Source organism: Phoenix dactylifera, chromosome 18 (assembly GCF_009389715.1).
Source record: "Phoenix dactylifera cultivar Barhee BC4 chromosome 18, palm_55x_up_171113_PBpolish2nd_filt_p, whole genome shotgun sequence".
Lineage (NCBI taxonomy): Eukaryota > Viridiplantae > Streptophyta > Magnoliopsida > Arecales > Arecaceae > Phoenix > Phoenix dactylifera.
The window spans coordinates 2369300-2386941 of NC_052409.1; the positions used below are offsets into that span (position 1 = coordinate 2369300).

The 17642-nt window shown below is 38.9% G+C and overlaps 2 protein-coding genes across 3 annotated transcripts; one reads left to right on the top strand and one right to left on the bottom strand.

Moving 5' to 3' along the window:
* Window positions 1-386: 386 nt before the first annotated feature.
* On the bottom strand, window positions 387-8118 carry LOC103698595 (dihydroxy-acid dehydratase, chloroplastic). The gene is made up of 14 exons (XM_008780630.4): window positions 7343-8118; window positions 6583-6654; window positions 5514-5561; window positions 5099-5253; window positions 4718-4912; window positions 4525-4636; window positions 4333-4402; window positions 4202-4260; window positions 4003-4126; window positions 3820-3890; window positions 3058-3159; window positions 2080-2160; window positions 868-1026; window positions 387-761 (listed from the first exon to the last, which is right to left on the bottom strand). The coding sequence occupies exons 1-14, from the start codon at window positions 7904-7906 to the stop codon at window positions 711-713; spliced, it is 1863 nt and encodes a 620-aa protein (XP_008778852.2). The 5' UTR covers window positions 7907-8118; the 3' UTR covers window positions 387-710.
* Window positions 8119-10611: 2493 nt separating this feature from the next.
* Window positions 10612-15218, top strand: LOC103698580 (signal peptide peptidase-like 1). Of its 2 annotated transcripts, none has more exons than XM_008780623.4 (4): window positions 10612-10929; window positions 11148-12108; window positions 12360-12497; window positions 14228-14344. In XM_008780623.4, exons 2-3 carry the CDS (start codon window positions 11311-11313, stop codon window positions 12483-12485), a joined length of 924 nt encoding a protein of 307 aa, XP_008778845.1. In that variant the 5' UTR covers window positions 10612-10929; window positions 11148-11310; the 3' UTR covers window positions 12486-12497; window positions 14228-14344. The 2 variants fall into 2 exon arrangements, with proteins under 2 accessions (XP_008778845.1, XP_008778838.1); XM_008780616.3 differs by lacking the exon at window positions 12360-12497 and adding an exon at window positions 14888-15218 and having other exon boundaries at window positions 10613-10929; window positions 14228-14428.
* Window positions 15219-17642: the final 2424 nt, after the last annotated feature.

Genomic DNA, 17642 nt, shown 5'->3' on the forward strand with positions numbered 1-17642 from the left:
TTTAGGTAGAATAATCAATACGATGATATGTACTAATATTGTAAAAATTTCAAGCTGTATTGCTACTTCTCAATAAATTTTGTCTTTTTAGATTCAATATAAATAGTTCGCTTAAGTTTGGCTCATACGTTCTTATTCAGAAAGGTAACTCCAAAACATAATTTTTTGATCATTTTCATCCTCTCTCAGACGTGCATTTACACACGAAGGAGTATTTGTTTACAACTCTTAATGTCAGTTTCGGTCCAAAAGAGTTTGTGAATTGCGAGGGAGCAAGACCCCGGAAGTTTTCAAATGGCAGGAGTATGGCATTGAGAAAAGTTCCATCGCCTGTGAGTTACTCGGAACCGGCTAGAGATAGAAAAGACTTGATCCATTGAGAGCAGAAAAGTATTTTAAGATTAAAAAGTTCTCATATAACACATTGGCACGGTTTTAAAAATTCTGAAAGACTGTTTAATGTTCTTTTTGTCCTGAATTGACATACAATGCACATCCAAATAACTTAAAATCCTGAAAGTTCTTTTACAGTCAAAAGCAAATAGACTAAGCTACCAAAGTCCACCTACGCAGAAAAATTTGGTCCCAGCATTTAGTTTGCTCGAGGATTAACAGAGAAGTCAGACAGGACGTACATCTTAAAGAATCGCAGCACGAGCACCGATGGTAAACATCCATATATCATCACAAATTGGCGGTCTCGGTATTTCTTATTCATCTGTAACGCATCCTCTTGAAGCAGGTTGCACATTCTTGATGTACTGAAAGGGATAGGAAAGATTCTTCTTCAGAAATGAAGGAAAAGATAGGGAAGAGAAAAAAGAAAAAATGTTTATTACTCAGTACCAGAAATTCAATTAAGCATACCTTGTACAGCACTCCTCGGGTGGATTTGTAAGCTGGTGGACTCCATTTTTTCCTCCTCTCAGCCAACTGTTCCTCGGTCAATTCAACATCCATTCTTCTCTTTACAACATCAATGGTGATTATATCTCCATTTTGAATTAGGCCGATTGGGCCACCTTCCTGGAATGGTAGTTTTAATATTAGAACATATATGACAGATATTGTGCTGTAAAAGAGACTTCATGATGGGAAAAAAAGGTAGGTAATCCTACGAAGTGAAACTAATCCTTGATATGGATAATGATTTTTTTCCCCTGCAACAAAGGACTCACTCTGCTCCAAAACAACTAACATTGCCAGTCAAACAAATTATGTCTAGAGGAAATCAATCAGTCATCCTGTTTCGGGAAGTTTAAACTTCGAACTTTGACACCAGCGCCTTCACAGATCCTTGTTCTAACAAAAAGAAAGAAATAAAAGAACTCCTTGAGAAGCACGGTGATTATCATTAGAGAGTGCACGACTCAAATTCCATGATTATTAAGCTCTTCTTTCTGTACCAGATGATGTTATATATTCTTGTCGGACTAATGTCCCTTCTGTATGGCTTGTGGATTTATTACAAAATCATTGGGCCAAGATCATAAGCTAAAAGATGAAAAATAATGATGAAAAAAATTGACATCTTGCAGATAATGTCAAATAATGGCTGGCTTTCCAGCAATCTTTGGGTCACCTCTCCTAACTTTGGGATGCCACTGTGATGATCAGAAACTTTTCTAACATAGATGCCCTGTAGGTCAAATCCTCCCATTGCTGAGGAGATGCCAGCATGAAAATGTAAAGAGCTATCTTCCATTATTAAGTTCCATTGTTCATTAAAGGAGCTCTGGAACTGCTCCTTTCCTATGTAGGGCCTCTTTCAACTGGTAACTTTCCCTCATTCTGTGCTGATTCTACATAATATAGCTCCCTAGCTATAATTTGCTTCTCATTTCTGCTAGTGCTTTTCCTACCAATATAAAATTTCACAATTTTTTGAAGTTGAAACAAATTGACAAGTCTAAATAACGATATCATTTGTCTTCAAAAGCTCTTCCTATATTGGTACACCCAATACCCCATCACATACGTTCTACTATTTTGTATCATTTTCAGCAAGCATTGACTCAAAGGAAAGAAAAATAGAAATATGAGATGGGTGGAAGACAAATCAAGGAAGCTTTTAAGTACCTGTGCTTCAGGGCATATATGGCCAACAACATAACCATGTGACCCCCCAGAAAACCTACCATCCGTAAGCAAGGCACATTCCTACAGAATTTAACAAATTATATTAACAAAAACAGGGGAAAATGGAATCAAAAGTTTCTAGCTAAACCAAAGCATCTAAACAAAACAAGGAGTTTTAGTTATGTGATTTAGAGAACTACTTGCAATCGGTTCCTCGAGTATTTATTAAACAAAATTAAAAGGAAAAATAAAAAAAATATCATAAAAATACATGACTTTGTTTGCTTTTTTTTGGTGGTGAAAAATATATGAGCAGTAATTAGCAGACAATCAATCCCAGCTTTAAAGAAAGGTACATCTGCTAGTAATGGCCATATCAGATAGAGAATCTGTAAACCCAACTACAACGCATTGTATACTAAAGAGCAACTAATTTCACATTACTATTGAGAAATTATCGATATGTTAATAAACTAGCATACATGCAAGAAAATATCACCCATGAACTTACCATTCAGAACTGGCTTTAGCATGTGGCCTGGGGTATCTTAAGCAAATCATGAAGATGTTTCAGTTATGACAGTCTGGTAGCTCCAGCTTGTCATTCTTCTTTCCAGATTCTTCGGTTGCATTTGGTTCGGGATAAGAAAAATCGGGATACGAAAAGTTATGCCTATTGGAATAGTTGCCCCAAGTTATTCCCATTCTTGTGTAGGTACGATTTTGGGAATAACTTTTGGTCGAGTTTTTTTTGCCAAAAGAGAAAAAAGGGCAGGGGGTTTAGGCATAAATGATGGCCTTATCCTAGGAAACACTTATGACAACTTTTCCCTACAATAGTATGCCTGGCGTAAGCAAATTTTGACCAGCATAACTATTCCTTATGCCTGTTTTTTAATGGCTGCTTGGCAGGCATAAGGCTCATCCCAACACTTACAACTCAACCACAAATTGTCATCTAAGTCAACAAGAAGATACCTTTCCAAGACCAGCACCCATTATTGCGCTTGTTGGTGTTAGCATTTCAGGCATGCCTGGTCCACCCTTCGGTCCCTCTCCTCTGATAACGACGACCTTGCGCTGCAAACATAGTATGTAAGGTCATTGTGCATTGATCCCTCCTGTCAGCTTTTTTAACAATGTTTGTAAGTCACAATACAATGAGCAATGTTTTTTTTTTTTTTTGAGTGCCGATACAATGAGCAATGTTAGTATACAGCTTTGCAAATTAGGGGAAAGAAAAAAAGGAACAGAAAAAAAAAAAAGAAAGAGCTTCCCAGAATATCAAAAAGAAATTACCATGTGCAAAAATAAAATATTAGTATATTACAAATAATGTATAGTTACTGTGTCAAAAATCATCTATAAATATACATGTAACAAGAAAAAATTGTGTTCTTGTCTGTGTAATAGAGATAACATTCTAATGGCAAAGGAAGCAACATGTGTCATTCAACTAAGCAAAGGACACACAATGAAAGACAAAAATATACCAATGAAAAGGGACTTATCTCCAGAAGCTACAGTATTATTTATTAACTGAAAAGCAATGGGAGAGTTCAAATTTCACGATTATCAAACAAATGAGTAACGCAACAATCGTCATAGCAAGCTGAATGCTCTTCCCTCTCTAATGCCAACTTCTTTCAAATGACAGGAGTGAAAAATGAAAAAACAGGAAGAAATTATTGAAGAAAAGAAACATGAGTGAATAATAAAGGTTGTATGAGAATACATTACCTTAAAGCTCACAGGATTTTCTGAAATTGCCGCAATCATAGACTCCTCACCATCAAAAACAAGTGCAGGACCTGGCGAGCAATCTCCATGAATAATACTGTGGCATTGTATAACTATTGCTAAGTTGAAAAATTATAAACTTTAAAAGATAACGGGAAAAACAATCAGTACTAAATGCAATACCAGAGAAAAATAACCCTTCTTTGCCTGTTATTTTTGCTACAGAACCCTCTGGAGCAAGATTCCCATAAAGTATCTGAATGTGTCCTGTTGATTTGATGGGGTTCTCGAGTGGTCGTATTATTTGCTGAAAAGGCATGAAAAGGCATTTTTGTTAATGGGCAGAAAATAAAACTTAATTAATAAAAATCTACCATCTTACCTGTCCTTCAGTTAAAGCAGGAAAATGTTTGGCATTTTCTGCAAGAGTTTTCCCTGTGACTGTAATGAAAGTATATATGTTAGCAGCAAAGCAAGAAAAACTTAATCAACTAGATAGGTTACCTCACATACCAGTCATACAGTCTCCATCCAAAAGCTCATTCTCCAAAAGATAGCGAATCACTGCAGGCGTTCCTCCAATCTGTAACCATGATTGTCAAATGGTTCACGGAAATGGCACGCTTCTAAATAACGGAAAATAACAAGGCATCATAATTAATAACTATTCATAACAAAGTTTGAACAAGGACACATAATGCATACCTTGTGCAAGTCTTCCATGACATATTTACCACTGGGCTTGAGATCCGCAAGGAAAGGGACCTTGTCACTAACCTTCTGAAAATCATCAAGAGTCAGTCGCAAACCTACAGACCTGAAAGGAGAAAAAATCATTAATTATTTAAAAAAATGACGACCAGCTCTATTCCACATGGAAAGTAACCAGTGCACCCACCTAGATATAGCAATCAAATGCAGCACAGCATTAGTAGACCCACCTAGTGCCATAACAATGACCATGGCATTTCGTAATGATTTCTCAGTGATAATGTCTCGAGGCTTCAAATCCATTTTTAACAATTCCAAGAGATACTTCCCAGCTAAGCGGCACTCATCTAACTTTAATGGGTCTTCAGCCGGGGTTGAAGAGCTGTCTCAAATGCATGAAACAAATAAAAACAAATTCCGGAAGATGAAAATGAAGGAAAAAAAAACCCTAAAAGCACTTAGCAGAAGTCCCAAACTATGCAAATTCAGAATGTTATGATGATAAAATATTAAATTCTACCTCCTATGCATTTAAAGCATGCTTTGATGTTGAGCCTATGATTTGTACCTGTAAGGAAGTGACATGCCCATTGTTTCAATAGCAGATGCCATGGTGTTTGCAGTATACATGCCACCACAAGCCCCTGCTCCAGGACAAGAATTGCGCACCACATTCATTCTTTGATCATCACTGATTGACCCGCTTACAAATTCTCCGTAACACTTGAAAGCATACCAACAGAATGATGAAAGGTTATCAGACATGCTTCAGTTTAAAGATTCATATATAAAAATACAGAACAAGTTATTATCATTAAGTCCCCTAAAGCAGGAGTACATGTTTTCAACTGAATTGATCTTTCTATGAAAGACAAGAAGTGACTTAAGCAAAGAGTTAAAATATGTTGAAGAAAGATTTAAAACAATATAAGAAGCTAAACCCTCCAATAACAATTTTCTGAAATAACAAATTGAATATGTACCTGAAATGCAGATATTATATCATAAGAATGGCCCTGGAAGTGACCAGGCTGCACAAAATGGAACACAATTAGTACATTTCAAAAAAAAAGCCAATTATACATGAAGGAAGAACTGAAAGAGCAGCAGATAGACTAAGATTTCCATGCACCAGAACTTAAAAGGAATCTAAACACCTAATCGAATTATATTAGCAATAACGTATGATATTTCATTATAAAATGCAGAGTAAATCCCAGGCACTGGGTTGTAAAATACTTTAGTTTTATCATTTATGAGAGATATTTCACTTACCATGACTAATTGAAAAGGGGAAAGAATCAATTTTCTTCATAAAATATGTTGATTTTTGTGTATCTGGGGCCCTCTTCTCCAGTTTAAACCATTTCCTCGCACCAAACAGCAATTTATTGTGCTTGTGAAATGAATTCCTAATTATGCTATTGAATACTCAGCTATGAATGACACAGTCCACCGGGCATGATGCATGTTCAGGCCACTATTTCGAACAATTGGTATTTCCACAAATGCAAGTTAAATGATATTGAAAAGATCAAAGGTAAATGTTTTCCAAAGAGTAGAACGAATTCTGGACTTCTGTAGGATCTCTTCAAACAAAAATCAAGGTCAAGTAATTTGTAGGATCTCTTCAAACAAAAATCAAGGTCAAGTAATTTGAAAGGCAAAATACCTCTACATCTTCAAGATGGAAAGTTGTGGAACTAGATTGGCTATAGAACTGGAAGAAAAATGATTTGCTAATATGATGATGATATAGAATAAAGATAGTTGACAACTACAAGCATATATATATATAAGCTAGGGTTGGCTTCCATTAGAAAGCAACTCTACTTTGATCCACTTAAAGTAACATAGAATAAAAGAAAATCAAGAGGATAGTTCATAGATTAGATAAAAAAGCTTGAGTTTTGCCTTCAAGAATGCTTGTTAGGATGACTGGATGGAGTCAAAAAACTGAGAAGAAGTGCCTGTTGGTAAAGGGGTAAACACAACATTGAAAATGAGCAAAAAAAAATCATTAGGAACTTAACCAAACTGAAGCTATATTACCTTAATGGTTCCACCATAGACCATTATACTCGGTCGATTAAGCCGTCCCATTGCCATAATTGTACCTGGCATCTGTAAAGAAACAGGGTGACAGAAAGAATAAGCAGATAATTAAAAACTCGCAGTTAGTTGCATCAGTGATTCAAGCTAAAGCATTAAAAAATGAAAAGAGATGAACTTGAACAGCACTGAATTCCTTCAAGATTCAAATCACTCGTTATTATTGAATCAATAAAAGGTACAAAAGACATCTTTCAAAACCACAGAGCAAACTAAAATACCCAAGAAAATAAAATGAATCCAGACATCTCTGCATCCATTCTTTTCCGGTCATTAATCCAAGGAAAACAGAAATATCTTTCCATCACATTACAGACTCTTGAAACTGCCAAGAAAGGAGGGGTGGAGGGATGAATTTAAATAGCTCCAACGCATCCTCGCTCATGATTTTCGGTTCTTTCATGATCACCGATCCAGGGGGATTATCCTTCCATCCGCATAAGAGATAAAACTAATCAAAAATTGAAATTACATTCAAAAAGCAGCACATACACACGATTTTCAATTCTTCGATGACCACTAATCAAGCAAAAGAAAAAAAAAAGGAGAAGTCCTTGCATCCGCATTACAAAATAAAACGCCCAAGAAGAACAAACACATTAATGTCAAGTACACAAGCATAGGTCATCACGGAAAAACAAGAAAACAATAGAAGCAGATGAAGGAGAGCTAGCGAGACAGAGAAAGAGGGAAAGCTCACATTTTTGTCACACCCAGGGATAGAAATGTTGGCATCGTACCACTGGCCGCCCATGACGGTCTCAATACTATCGGCGATGAGATCCCTCGACTGCAGGCTATAGCACATGCCTCGCGTGCCCATGGAGATAGCATCACTAACCCCAATGGTATTGAAGCGGAACCCCACCATGCCGGCCTCGCGGACGCCCTCCCGGACAGCCTCGGCGAGCCGGAGGAGGTGCATGTTGCACGTGTTACCCTCGTACCACACTGACGAGATCCCCACCTGGGGCTTCTTCATGTCGTCGTCGGAGAGGCCGACGCCGTATAGGACGGCCTGCGATCCGCCCTGGGACTTGGGCTCCGTGATTCGGGAGCTGTACTTGTTGAGCTTGTAGGGGGCGGGAGGGACCGTAGGCGGCGGAGGTGGAGGGCTCTCGACGACCTGGCCATGCTCGGCCGAGGAGGAGGCGCGGAGGGGAAAGATGGGAGGCCGGAGGTGTAGAAGGCGGCGGGGGCTCGGGGTTTCGATGGGACAAGGGGAGAGGTTGAGGAAGGGTGAGGAGATAGCGAGCGATTGCATGGTGGCGGGGGCGGCAGACCTCCAGCGACGACGGCGGCGTGGCGGAGAGCAGGGTAAGTTGAGGGTTTAAGGGATTTGGGGAATCGGAGTGCGACCGACGGAGTATCTGGAGGGGTGAAATGGACCGTCGGATGTGATCGGGCAGATCTATCTCAACGGGAGCTTCTGACGACAGATATCTACGGCCGGATCTCCGAATCGTATTGTTTGTTATTTTGTGTCCTTCGGCGCCGGCCGCGGCAATTCATAAATTGAGCTCGATCTGCCGAGAATAGGAGGTTGTCGAGATTGGGACGGCAACATATGAAGGATAAGACTTGACCCATGATGGGATGCGATGAGCGGCTACATTCAAACCACGGTCTCATGTCTCTTCTTTCTTCTCCTTCCTCCTCCTCCTCCTCCTCCTCCTCCTTCTTCTTCTTCTTCTTCTTCTTCTTCTTCTTCTTCTTTTTTTTTTTTTTTTTTTTTTTTTTTTTAGATGAGTGGGCCATAGAGACAAGTATGAATGTACCCAATAAAATTAAAAAATAAAATATTTCAAAATGTCAGAGGTAATTTTCCATCTTTAGTCCACAGAATATTATCCAAATGACTGACTATATAAGCAGACACCCAATCTGCAGCTTCATTGGCTTCACGAAAAACATGCTTGACCTAAAAGGCCCTCTATCCATCACCATTGTTCGGATATCTCGGAGCAAAAGATGGACGCAACCGTTACCCCTTAGACCTCCCTTTCGGTCTCATAACTCTTTTGGAATTAAAGTGGAATTGCCACCATTTAAGACAAATCTTGAGTTCTACATTAACCATGAGCTGACCTAAGAATTGCACCTATTTTTACATGCCAGCTCCAACTACCAATTGAGATCATTATAACATGTACATTTTATTTGACTAGCAACCAAGCATGCACAATACGTGCTTGGAAAAGATGAAAGTAAAAATTCAATTTGCCGCAGAACAGAAGAAGTGAGGGAGAGAAAAAAATAATAATAACTTAATATTCTCAAATTTCAAATCTAAATAATATAAATTGTCTCTCCAAATATAGCAATAGATTTATATATATAGCCCAAAATTCTAATAAGAGCCTATATAGGAATAAAATTCTAGAGTCCTAATAAAATTCTAATCTCAAAAAATACATAAAAATAAATTTTTTTATTCTTAAAAATAAATTTTTTAATTTCCATATTTGTGCCTAGTAAAAATATTTTTATAGAACTATCCTTCATCACAAATTCTATATTTATAAATTACCAACATATTATTTAAATAAAAATTATATCATGTTTAAAAATAATTATTAAAATGTAAAATTAAATATAGAGAACTAGTAATTGGATTCGTGCAATCGATGGATATAAAATTTTAAACTATATTATATATAAATTATAAATAGAATAGTAGGTTCTCTCTCATGTTTTTTATTCTATCATTATCCTCGAAGATAGCGACTATGACCTAATTATTTATTTTTAAAAGCCAAAAGTTTGATCTTTCTAGGAAAACAATCATATGGTCTAAATAAGGGTTCATTATGTAGGAAAAATAACAAATATAATCAAAATAGGATATTCTTAAAATTTAAAACTATTATTTTATATATAGTATACTATAAATTATGAACATAATGTTAGGATCTCCATATTTTTTTTTGTATTATCATCTTTGGAAATAGCAATTAAAACTAGAGACAGCAATAGGTTGAGTGTGGGGTGGGTCGAGCATTATCCACACCTGTTTCGTACTTGCCTATAATAGGACGGAGCTGGTATAGTTAGACGAGATAGGTTAAACAAGTCAGGTAAAGATACACACACAAAAATAAATTGTACACAAAATATAAATTTCTTGTCTCGTGGAGAAAATTTATGAAGACTTATATATATCTGAATCAAGTTTGAGGCGAGTTTTACCATCACCCGTACTAATCACGAATGTGCTATGGGTCAAGTAAAATCTGCACCGCTAGAATCAAGTCAGATCGGATACACAATGAGGTGGAGTAAATTACCGTTTCTAATTAAAAATTAATTATTTATTTAGAAACTAATTGTTTGATTAAAAGGAGTACTGAGTAGGATCTCCGATTCCTCCAGCAGTAACCTATTCTAGCCGAGTGCTAGACTCTGATCAATGAAGGGTCGGGATGGGTATGGGTCAGGAGTAGAGATGCAAATGAGTAGCTTATCTCATAAGCTACTCAAGCTCTAACTCTAGTCCAAACTTAAAAGTATCAAGTTACTGTCGACCTTAAGTAGCTAAAATAGCCTTTGAAATTAATCTTAAGTAGCAAAATACTCGGCTCAAAGACTCACATGCCTGATAAAATATATATATGTATATATTTAATAATATTATTTTTTAATTCTAAGTGAGGTTCGAATTTTAGTTCAAATTCGAGTACAAATATGGCTTAGTTGATGTTCGAGTTAAACTCAAGTAGTGTACTCTTTTTTTTTTCTTTCTTTTTTTTTTGGTTGGTTTTGTCGAACCCCAGCCCCTTACTCCTCGTCGGTTCGATCGCACCTGTTATGGGTGAGAAGTATCCTTTTTCAGTTTTTATTAAAAAACGAGTCAACGTTCTTGGACAATCGCGGCAATCCAATAAATTTACAGATGGGTCCCAAAAATTCCCGAGATATACGATCGCGCCGTCCATCAAGGGCGTGAAAAACTGAGCGGGAGCGATAATGTCGGAGAAGTCAGCACATTGGGCCATAAACCGAGGTCAATTTCCAATCAGCGGATGGTCGCCGTCGGACTTCGCTCGCGGCCCTCTGAGACCCTTTACCGGGGAAGAAATCCGGAAAAGCCATTGCTCGTAGGTCCACATACCGCCTTATCAAAACCCCTCCGCCGGGCCTCGTAAACCCCCCTTCCCTCCCCTCTCCTTCGCGAAACCTAATCCAAAAAATCCTTTTCCTCCCTCGATTGCTAGCTGTTCCAGTCAAAAAATATTCTTCTCTTAATGTTGTTGGAAGTGATCGTTTTCTCGATTCGCAGGGCTACAGGTAGATATCTGTTTAAAATTCCCTCTTCTTCCCTGTTACTTTCAGTAGAAAATGGACTTCCATGGTTCTCAATTTATTGTTTTTCTCTTGAATTCAATTAGTTTATTCAATACTTTAAGTTTTATTAATCATGAACCCTAAAAGCAAGCTTCTTTGTTGAGATCTCGAAGTTTTTATGCTCAATTATGTCTTAAATTTCTGCCCTACTGTGGCTGCAGATAAATTTTGGAGCTTTCAGTAACAGAAATATTGTCAGCTAGGGTTTCATCTCCAGTGGAACGCAAACTAATAGACAACGCTACGAGGAAATTATATCGACATAACTAGAGTGCTGAAGGGGAGAGCTAAAAAAAAGGGTGTTTTTGGTGTGCTTGTGCTACTATGGAGTCGCTATGGAGGCTTACATACTTGCTGGATCCTGCATCCCTCGCTCTCATGCTGACAGCAATTTTTGTGACCTTTGCATCGGCTTCCCGAGCTCTGGATCATGGCAAGGAGATGGAGAGGAATCTAGACTTCTCAGAGGCATCCATCACATTAGACCGGTCCCAAGCACTCATGATCCCTCTAGCGAGCTCTTGCAGCCTTCTGTTAATGTTCTATCTTTTCTCGTCGGTGTCCCACCTTGTCACTGCCTTTACAGCCATTGCCTCAGCCTCTGCGCTCTTCTTTTGTCTCTCCCCTTATGCTGCCTACATCATTTCCCAGTTCAATTTAATGGACCCATATGTCTCCAGATGCTGCTCCAAGTCTTGTACACGCAGCCAAGGAATTCTATTGCTGTTATGTATAGGAACTGTGGTGGCTTGGCTCGTTTCCGGGCATTGGGTTCTGAACAATTTATTGGGCATTGCCATATGTATGACATTTGTTAGCCATGTACGGCTGCCAAACATTAAGATCTGCGCATTGCTTCTTGTCTGCTTATTTGTGTATGATATTTTCTGGGTCTTCTTCTCGGAGAGGCTTTTTGGAGCGAATGTTATGGTCTCGGTTGCAACACAGAAGGCTTCTAACCCAATCCACACTGTGGCCAATAGCTTGAGCCTTCCGGGGTTGCAATTGATAGCAAAGAAGCTAGAGCTGCCTGTTAAGCTTGTCTTTCCGAGAAATTTGATGGGTGGGCTGATTCCTGGGAGCACTGCTGGCGAGTACATAATGCTGGGCCTTGGAGACATGGTATGAAATTCTCTTAACCTGCATTTACCATTGTTCTTATGATATTATGGGATTCGTTTCTTGGTCAACTTGAAAGTGGAATTTGTTAGTTGATGTATCCACAATTTGAGCTAAGTCCACCTGCAGTATTATCTCAGTGTGCACCACAAAAACATTTGTGGCTTGTATGTTTCTGTCCTTTGCACTACACAACATGTTGACTGCAATAGTATTCCAGTCTGATTTGACTGCTATATATTGTTGTTTTGCAGTCTTCATGCATTTGTATATGTTTTTCATGCACCCAAATTTCAAACGTACTCAATCCAAGTCTGATGGGCTTACAGTCTTCATCAATGAGACCTGACAATTCTTGGCCTCCATTGAGACTCCTCTAAAACTGTAGCAAGGTTAGGTCTTGTGATAATATTATTGTAAATTTCTACAAGTTTGATAAATATGTGATCTCCATCTGTTGCAAAAGACAACTAACAGTGTGATGACTATTCATGCAATCTCTTTCCTTATGCCATAGAACTTACATAGGCAGCAAAATTGTTTGAGTCCCACATGCAACATTGTAATCATGATGGCATAGACCACGCAACAATAAAAATTTTTGACCCCTGCCAATTCGAGTACTTGGATGAGGCCAACAGAGAGATGGAACTGAAGTAGGAAGGATATCTTATTGGAGTGCTTGCTTCAATAAGGATATCTAACCTATTCCTTTCTCTCTTTCTAGTTATGGTCATGTTTGGCTTTCAAGGAGGTGGAAATGAAGACCCTTGAGTTAATACTATGGTATGTGGTCATCAAGGCCCATGTGTATGGATGGTGACGGCATTGGTAGACACCCATGATGATGTCTTAGGTGGCATCACTTGCCATGAAGACATTGTCCTTCTGGTGCATTAGTATCCTCTCCCATACTTATTTAGTGGGGCATTGTTGTAGCTTTGGCTTGGCTGGTAGCTACTCGGGGCCATGATCAGGGTGCGATATGGCATGTGGTGGGAATGGAGGTTTGAGAGGGGATTGTATGGCTAGGGTAGAGTGGAGAAGGGACCAAGACTTCAGGAGAAAGGGCTAAGGGCTTAGTTGCTCATGAGAAGTTCATGGGGTTTTCTTATTCTCTTATTTACCTTAGATATAATAAAATATTCAGACCCGAGAAAAATTGCATATGCCTTTTTGGATCCAGACCTGGAATTTTGTGTGCATACTGTAGCTGTCCTAGTTCAGATATGTTTTGGATAAAACCAATCTACTTTTAGCTCTTCCGATCCTTGAATGTTCTCAATCTTATCATTTCTGATTTAGATCTTGCAGGTTTGTCCGAGTTATAGCCCAACTGTAACACCCTTTTCTCTCCAACTCTGGTGGTGCCCCCCACCCTCTTTTTATAAATCAAAAGGTGGACATATTCCCTTGCTTCTGCCTGTTAATGCATCATGTGGAATGCAATAACAAGAAACAGGAGAAATGAGCAAATGCACAAGTGGAAAGAAAAGTTACTTCTTTTGCCAATATGGGAAGTTATTATTATCTGTAAATATTGTGTCTATATTTACAGAGATCAAAATAATGCGGAAGTCGACTCATTTCGCCTAAGCAAACTTTTCCTTTACAGATGTAGCAAATTCTCAGGATTATCTGGTCAATGCAACTAATAGCAGCTTGTTCGCAATTCTCTCATCTTTTATGAACTAAAACTAGCTAATTCGTATGGATAAAATCTGCACTCAGTGTTGCCCACCATAATGGGAGGCTGAAATTGTTGTACTTATGTCTTAACTTTTTTGGCTGGATGTAGTCTATAAAGCAATGCCTCTTTTAACTGTATGTGAAGACATTATTGGCGTGATGTTTCATTGTTGTTTTTACTTCTATATTTTGTCACCATATCTTTCATTGAGTAATAGTTTTATTCTATTAATGTTGAACTCAAATCATTGTGTGCTGTCTACAAATAATAATGTAGAACACTTTGAATTTATTTTAAGCTTGTTTATTTGATCTTTCCTAATCTCGATGCTGGTTCTATGACATGTCTATTTATCTACAGCTGCAATAGCTCTGCCTGTTTCATTAAGTTGCCAATTGAATTACGATAACAAAGGGGATGTTGATTCTGCAGGCCATTCCTGGAATGCTTCTTGCTTTGGTCCTCTGTTTTGACCATCAGAAGCATAGAGAAATGGATATTTCATCAGGCACATCTTCCTCAAAACGGCATAAATACATATGGTATGCACTTTCTGGTTATGCAGTTGGGCTGATCACTGCCTTGGCTGCTGGGATCTTGAGTCAGTCTCCTCAACCTGCTCTTCTTTATCTGGTGAGTTCTATTCACCTGAGGTATCAGTTGTTTTCATCTGTGTTAATGTTAGTTTTGTTGTCACAAGTATTATCTGTATAGGAATAGCAAACATTTGCCTTTTATGAAACATCATTCTTACTCCCCTCTCTTACATTATTCTTCATCAATCTATTTGAAGTCACGCCATAAATCATTTTTTTTCCCCTTTTATTCTTGTTATTATTCTGCATATCAAAAAACCCCTTTTGAATCATTGAATCAAACCATGGCAAGATTTGTACTCTGGGATTATAAGTAATACTAAAAAAGCATTCATCGAAGGTCTTTGTTAGGAGTATATTTATAAAATTGCGTAAATTATTAAAATTTTTCATCAGATTGGAAGATCACAGCCATGTGTAGTATCTCTCATGTGCATCGTATGTGCCAAACTCTAGTAAACAAACAGCTGCATTCTTGTTGTTTGTATCACTGCAGGTTCCATCAACTTTGGGGCCTGTTATTTTCCTGTCATGGTTAAGAAATGAACTAAGGGAGCTGTGGGAAGGAGCCAGACCAATTTCAAATGACAAGGCTCATTCAATGGAGGTTTGAACTGCATCGCCGTTCTCATACTGCTGACCTCTTCTTCCATATAATTTTATTTAAACAGATGTAACATTCATGCTCAAGAGCTATTTATGAAGGTCATCAATCTTCATTGCCATTTCTGCATGCAAGAATGATGAATCAATGCCTAGTAATGAACCTTCATTTTATCAGAACTTGCTGTGGTTGAAAAAAGCATTTTGTAGGCACATTCTATCGACGTCCTTGACTGTGATAGTATCTTAATTAGTTGGTAATTAGTCTTCCAGGCAGACATCCTTTGATAGGGAAGCCACCTCGCCGACCTTTTGCTAGAGGTGAACCATTGCTTAGCGGTCGGCGCTGCCTTTTTTGTGATAAAGAGTGATAACCACATCCCAGAATGCTTTGCAAATGGTAATAGCAGTTAGCTAATGGTGAGAATGATCAACAACTCAGTGGAAGATGTTGGAGTTTGTGGAGAGAACCTAGAAGTCATTCTGTCATACGGATTTTTCGGTCGGTTCCTTCATCATCCACAATGCCCACTTTATCGCTTTCTATAGTCTTTTCATCGGATGTGGCTCTTTTTTTGGCTGGAGCTGGCCCTACGACCACTCGAGGCTCAGACCCTTTTCATCATATGCTGCGCATAGGAACTAATCTTTGCGAATGCGGGATTTTCTCACCATATGATATTTCCAGGGCTGAAAGAGGTATGCCATGATAGGTCATTGCTGCTTGTTTTTGGTTGGTATTAATGCAGGCAGCAGAAGAAGTTGGAAAACATCAAGAAAATTACCACCTAAAGCTTCAATCCACAGATTAAATATTCATTATTTATAGTAAAATGATCCATTTCAGTGAAGAGCATCATGTGCTTGTTCCGGTCTTGGACTGGTGATGCGAAGTGCTTCCAGGCTTGGACAAATTTCTCTCTTATCTGCTGAATGTTGTTCGAGCATTATCAACATGGAATAGGACCTGATGTTTATTTTAGGTTTTATGTACTCAGGATATTTAGTTAGCATGACATAGCTGTGCTGTGGTTCATTAGAAATTCCCTGTAAGATGCCTGATTAAAGCCTAGCATTCAGGGACAAGCTGGTCCTTGTCTCATGTTTATTGTTTTTTATCAGAACATTGAGGACTCGAAACAGCTGAAGTACGGCGGCAGCGTGTGCTTTTTTTTTTTTTAATCTTTCCCTTTCTTTTTTTCGTTCCCTGGACACAGCAATTAGGTTTCAATGATAGCTTAGAGACGTGAAGCAGCCATGGAAATGTGTGGCCCCTCCTGTAGTTATGATTTGTCCAATTAACGCATCCAGTTTAATGGAGCATCCTGTGGACTTGTGGAGAGTGGTTACTGGAATTTGGTTGAGCGGGCTGCTGATTGCTTGACAGTTTTCCACAGGGTCCTCTTTTTATTCCACAGCACTCCTGATAGCCATGAAAGCAAGTTGGTTGAGTGGCTTTGAGCCAGTTTTCCAGTCTGACCATTCTACTGGTTTAATACCAGTGTCAGAAGATAATGTTGTTTCATATGGCATTCTACCAATTCCAATCATACTCATTGGACATCGTATGCTTAAAAAATGCAAGCGAACTAAAATCAATATATGATTACTTGAAAGCTTGAAGAGAGAACTAACAAAAATCAATATATGATTCCTTTCGACGGGGGCATCGAGTACTTTGATTAAGCTTCAGCCTACGATTAGCATTCACCTGTTCAAATGAGTTCGGACCCCCCTCCTCTAATTGGAGGTTAAGTACCCTCTTGAAAATTCTAATCCTCAGTATCAAGTTACGTATATATTCGACAGGTATTGTCATGCTAGTAGAAATCTAAAAGCTGGTTGGTGGTTTCACTCTACCATTCTAATCAAACATGACATGATCTTGGGGTTCCCACTAGGGCTGCAAATGGGTCGGGTTGGGTCGGGTCCTAGGTGACCCCGATCCGACCCGGTTGCATGTTCGGGTCCTAATTTTGGACCCAGACCTGACCCGGTTGAAAAACGGATCGGGTCGGGTCGGGTCCATACCTACCCCAATGGGTCATTCGGGTCGGGTCGGGTCCGGATCTGGTCGGGTCCGGGTCGGGTCCGGATCGGGTCCGGGTCGGGTCCGGGTCAGATTTGCATTTTTAATTCAATATTTTGTCAACTCCAATACTCCATCACCGATTCACCAATTCACCATCAGGTGAAGCCTTTTGCAAGCTCAACAATTCCTCCTGAAAGGCTGGAAGCGTGAAAATAAAGACTTCACCAACATCAACATGACCATTTTTATCACAACCACTTATCTTTGTATGTTGAATGACATCCATTATCCAATTTTGAAGTCTATAGTGTTTTGATCAAGACCTTGTGACCCATCAATGGCAGGCTCATATTGCACACATTGGATTATTACATCAGTCCATGATTCAAGCGTTCTGTGATTAAATCTCAAAAAAATTGTGCAAACTAGGTTAGATCTCACAGATTGGTAGAAAATAAAACAAGTAGGCCGAAATGATGCTCCCCAAGTGTGGCACGCCCCTCCTCCAAATCTTCCGACTATCCCCGAGGACCCCGACGACCCCCACCTCTCCCTCTCCCTCTCCCTCAAGTCCGGCGTCGTTGCCCTGTTACAATGTAAGCCCCCTTCGCCGGAA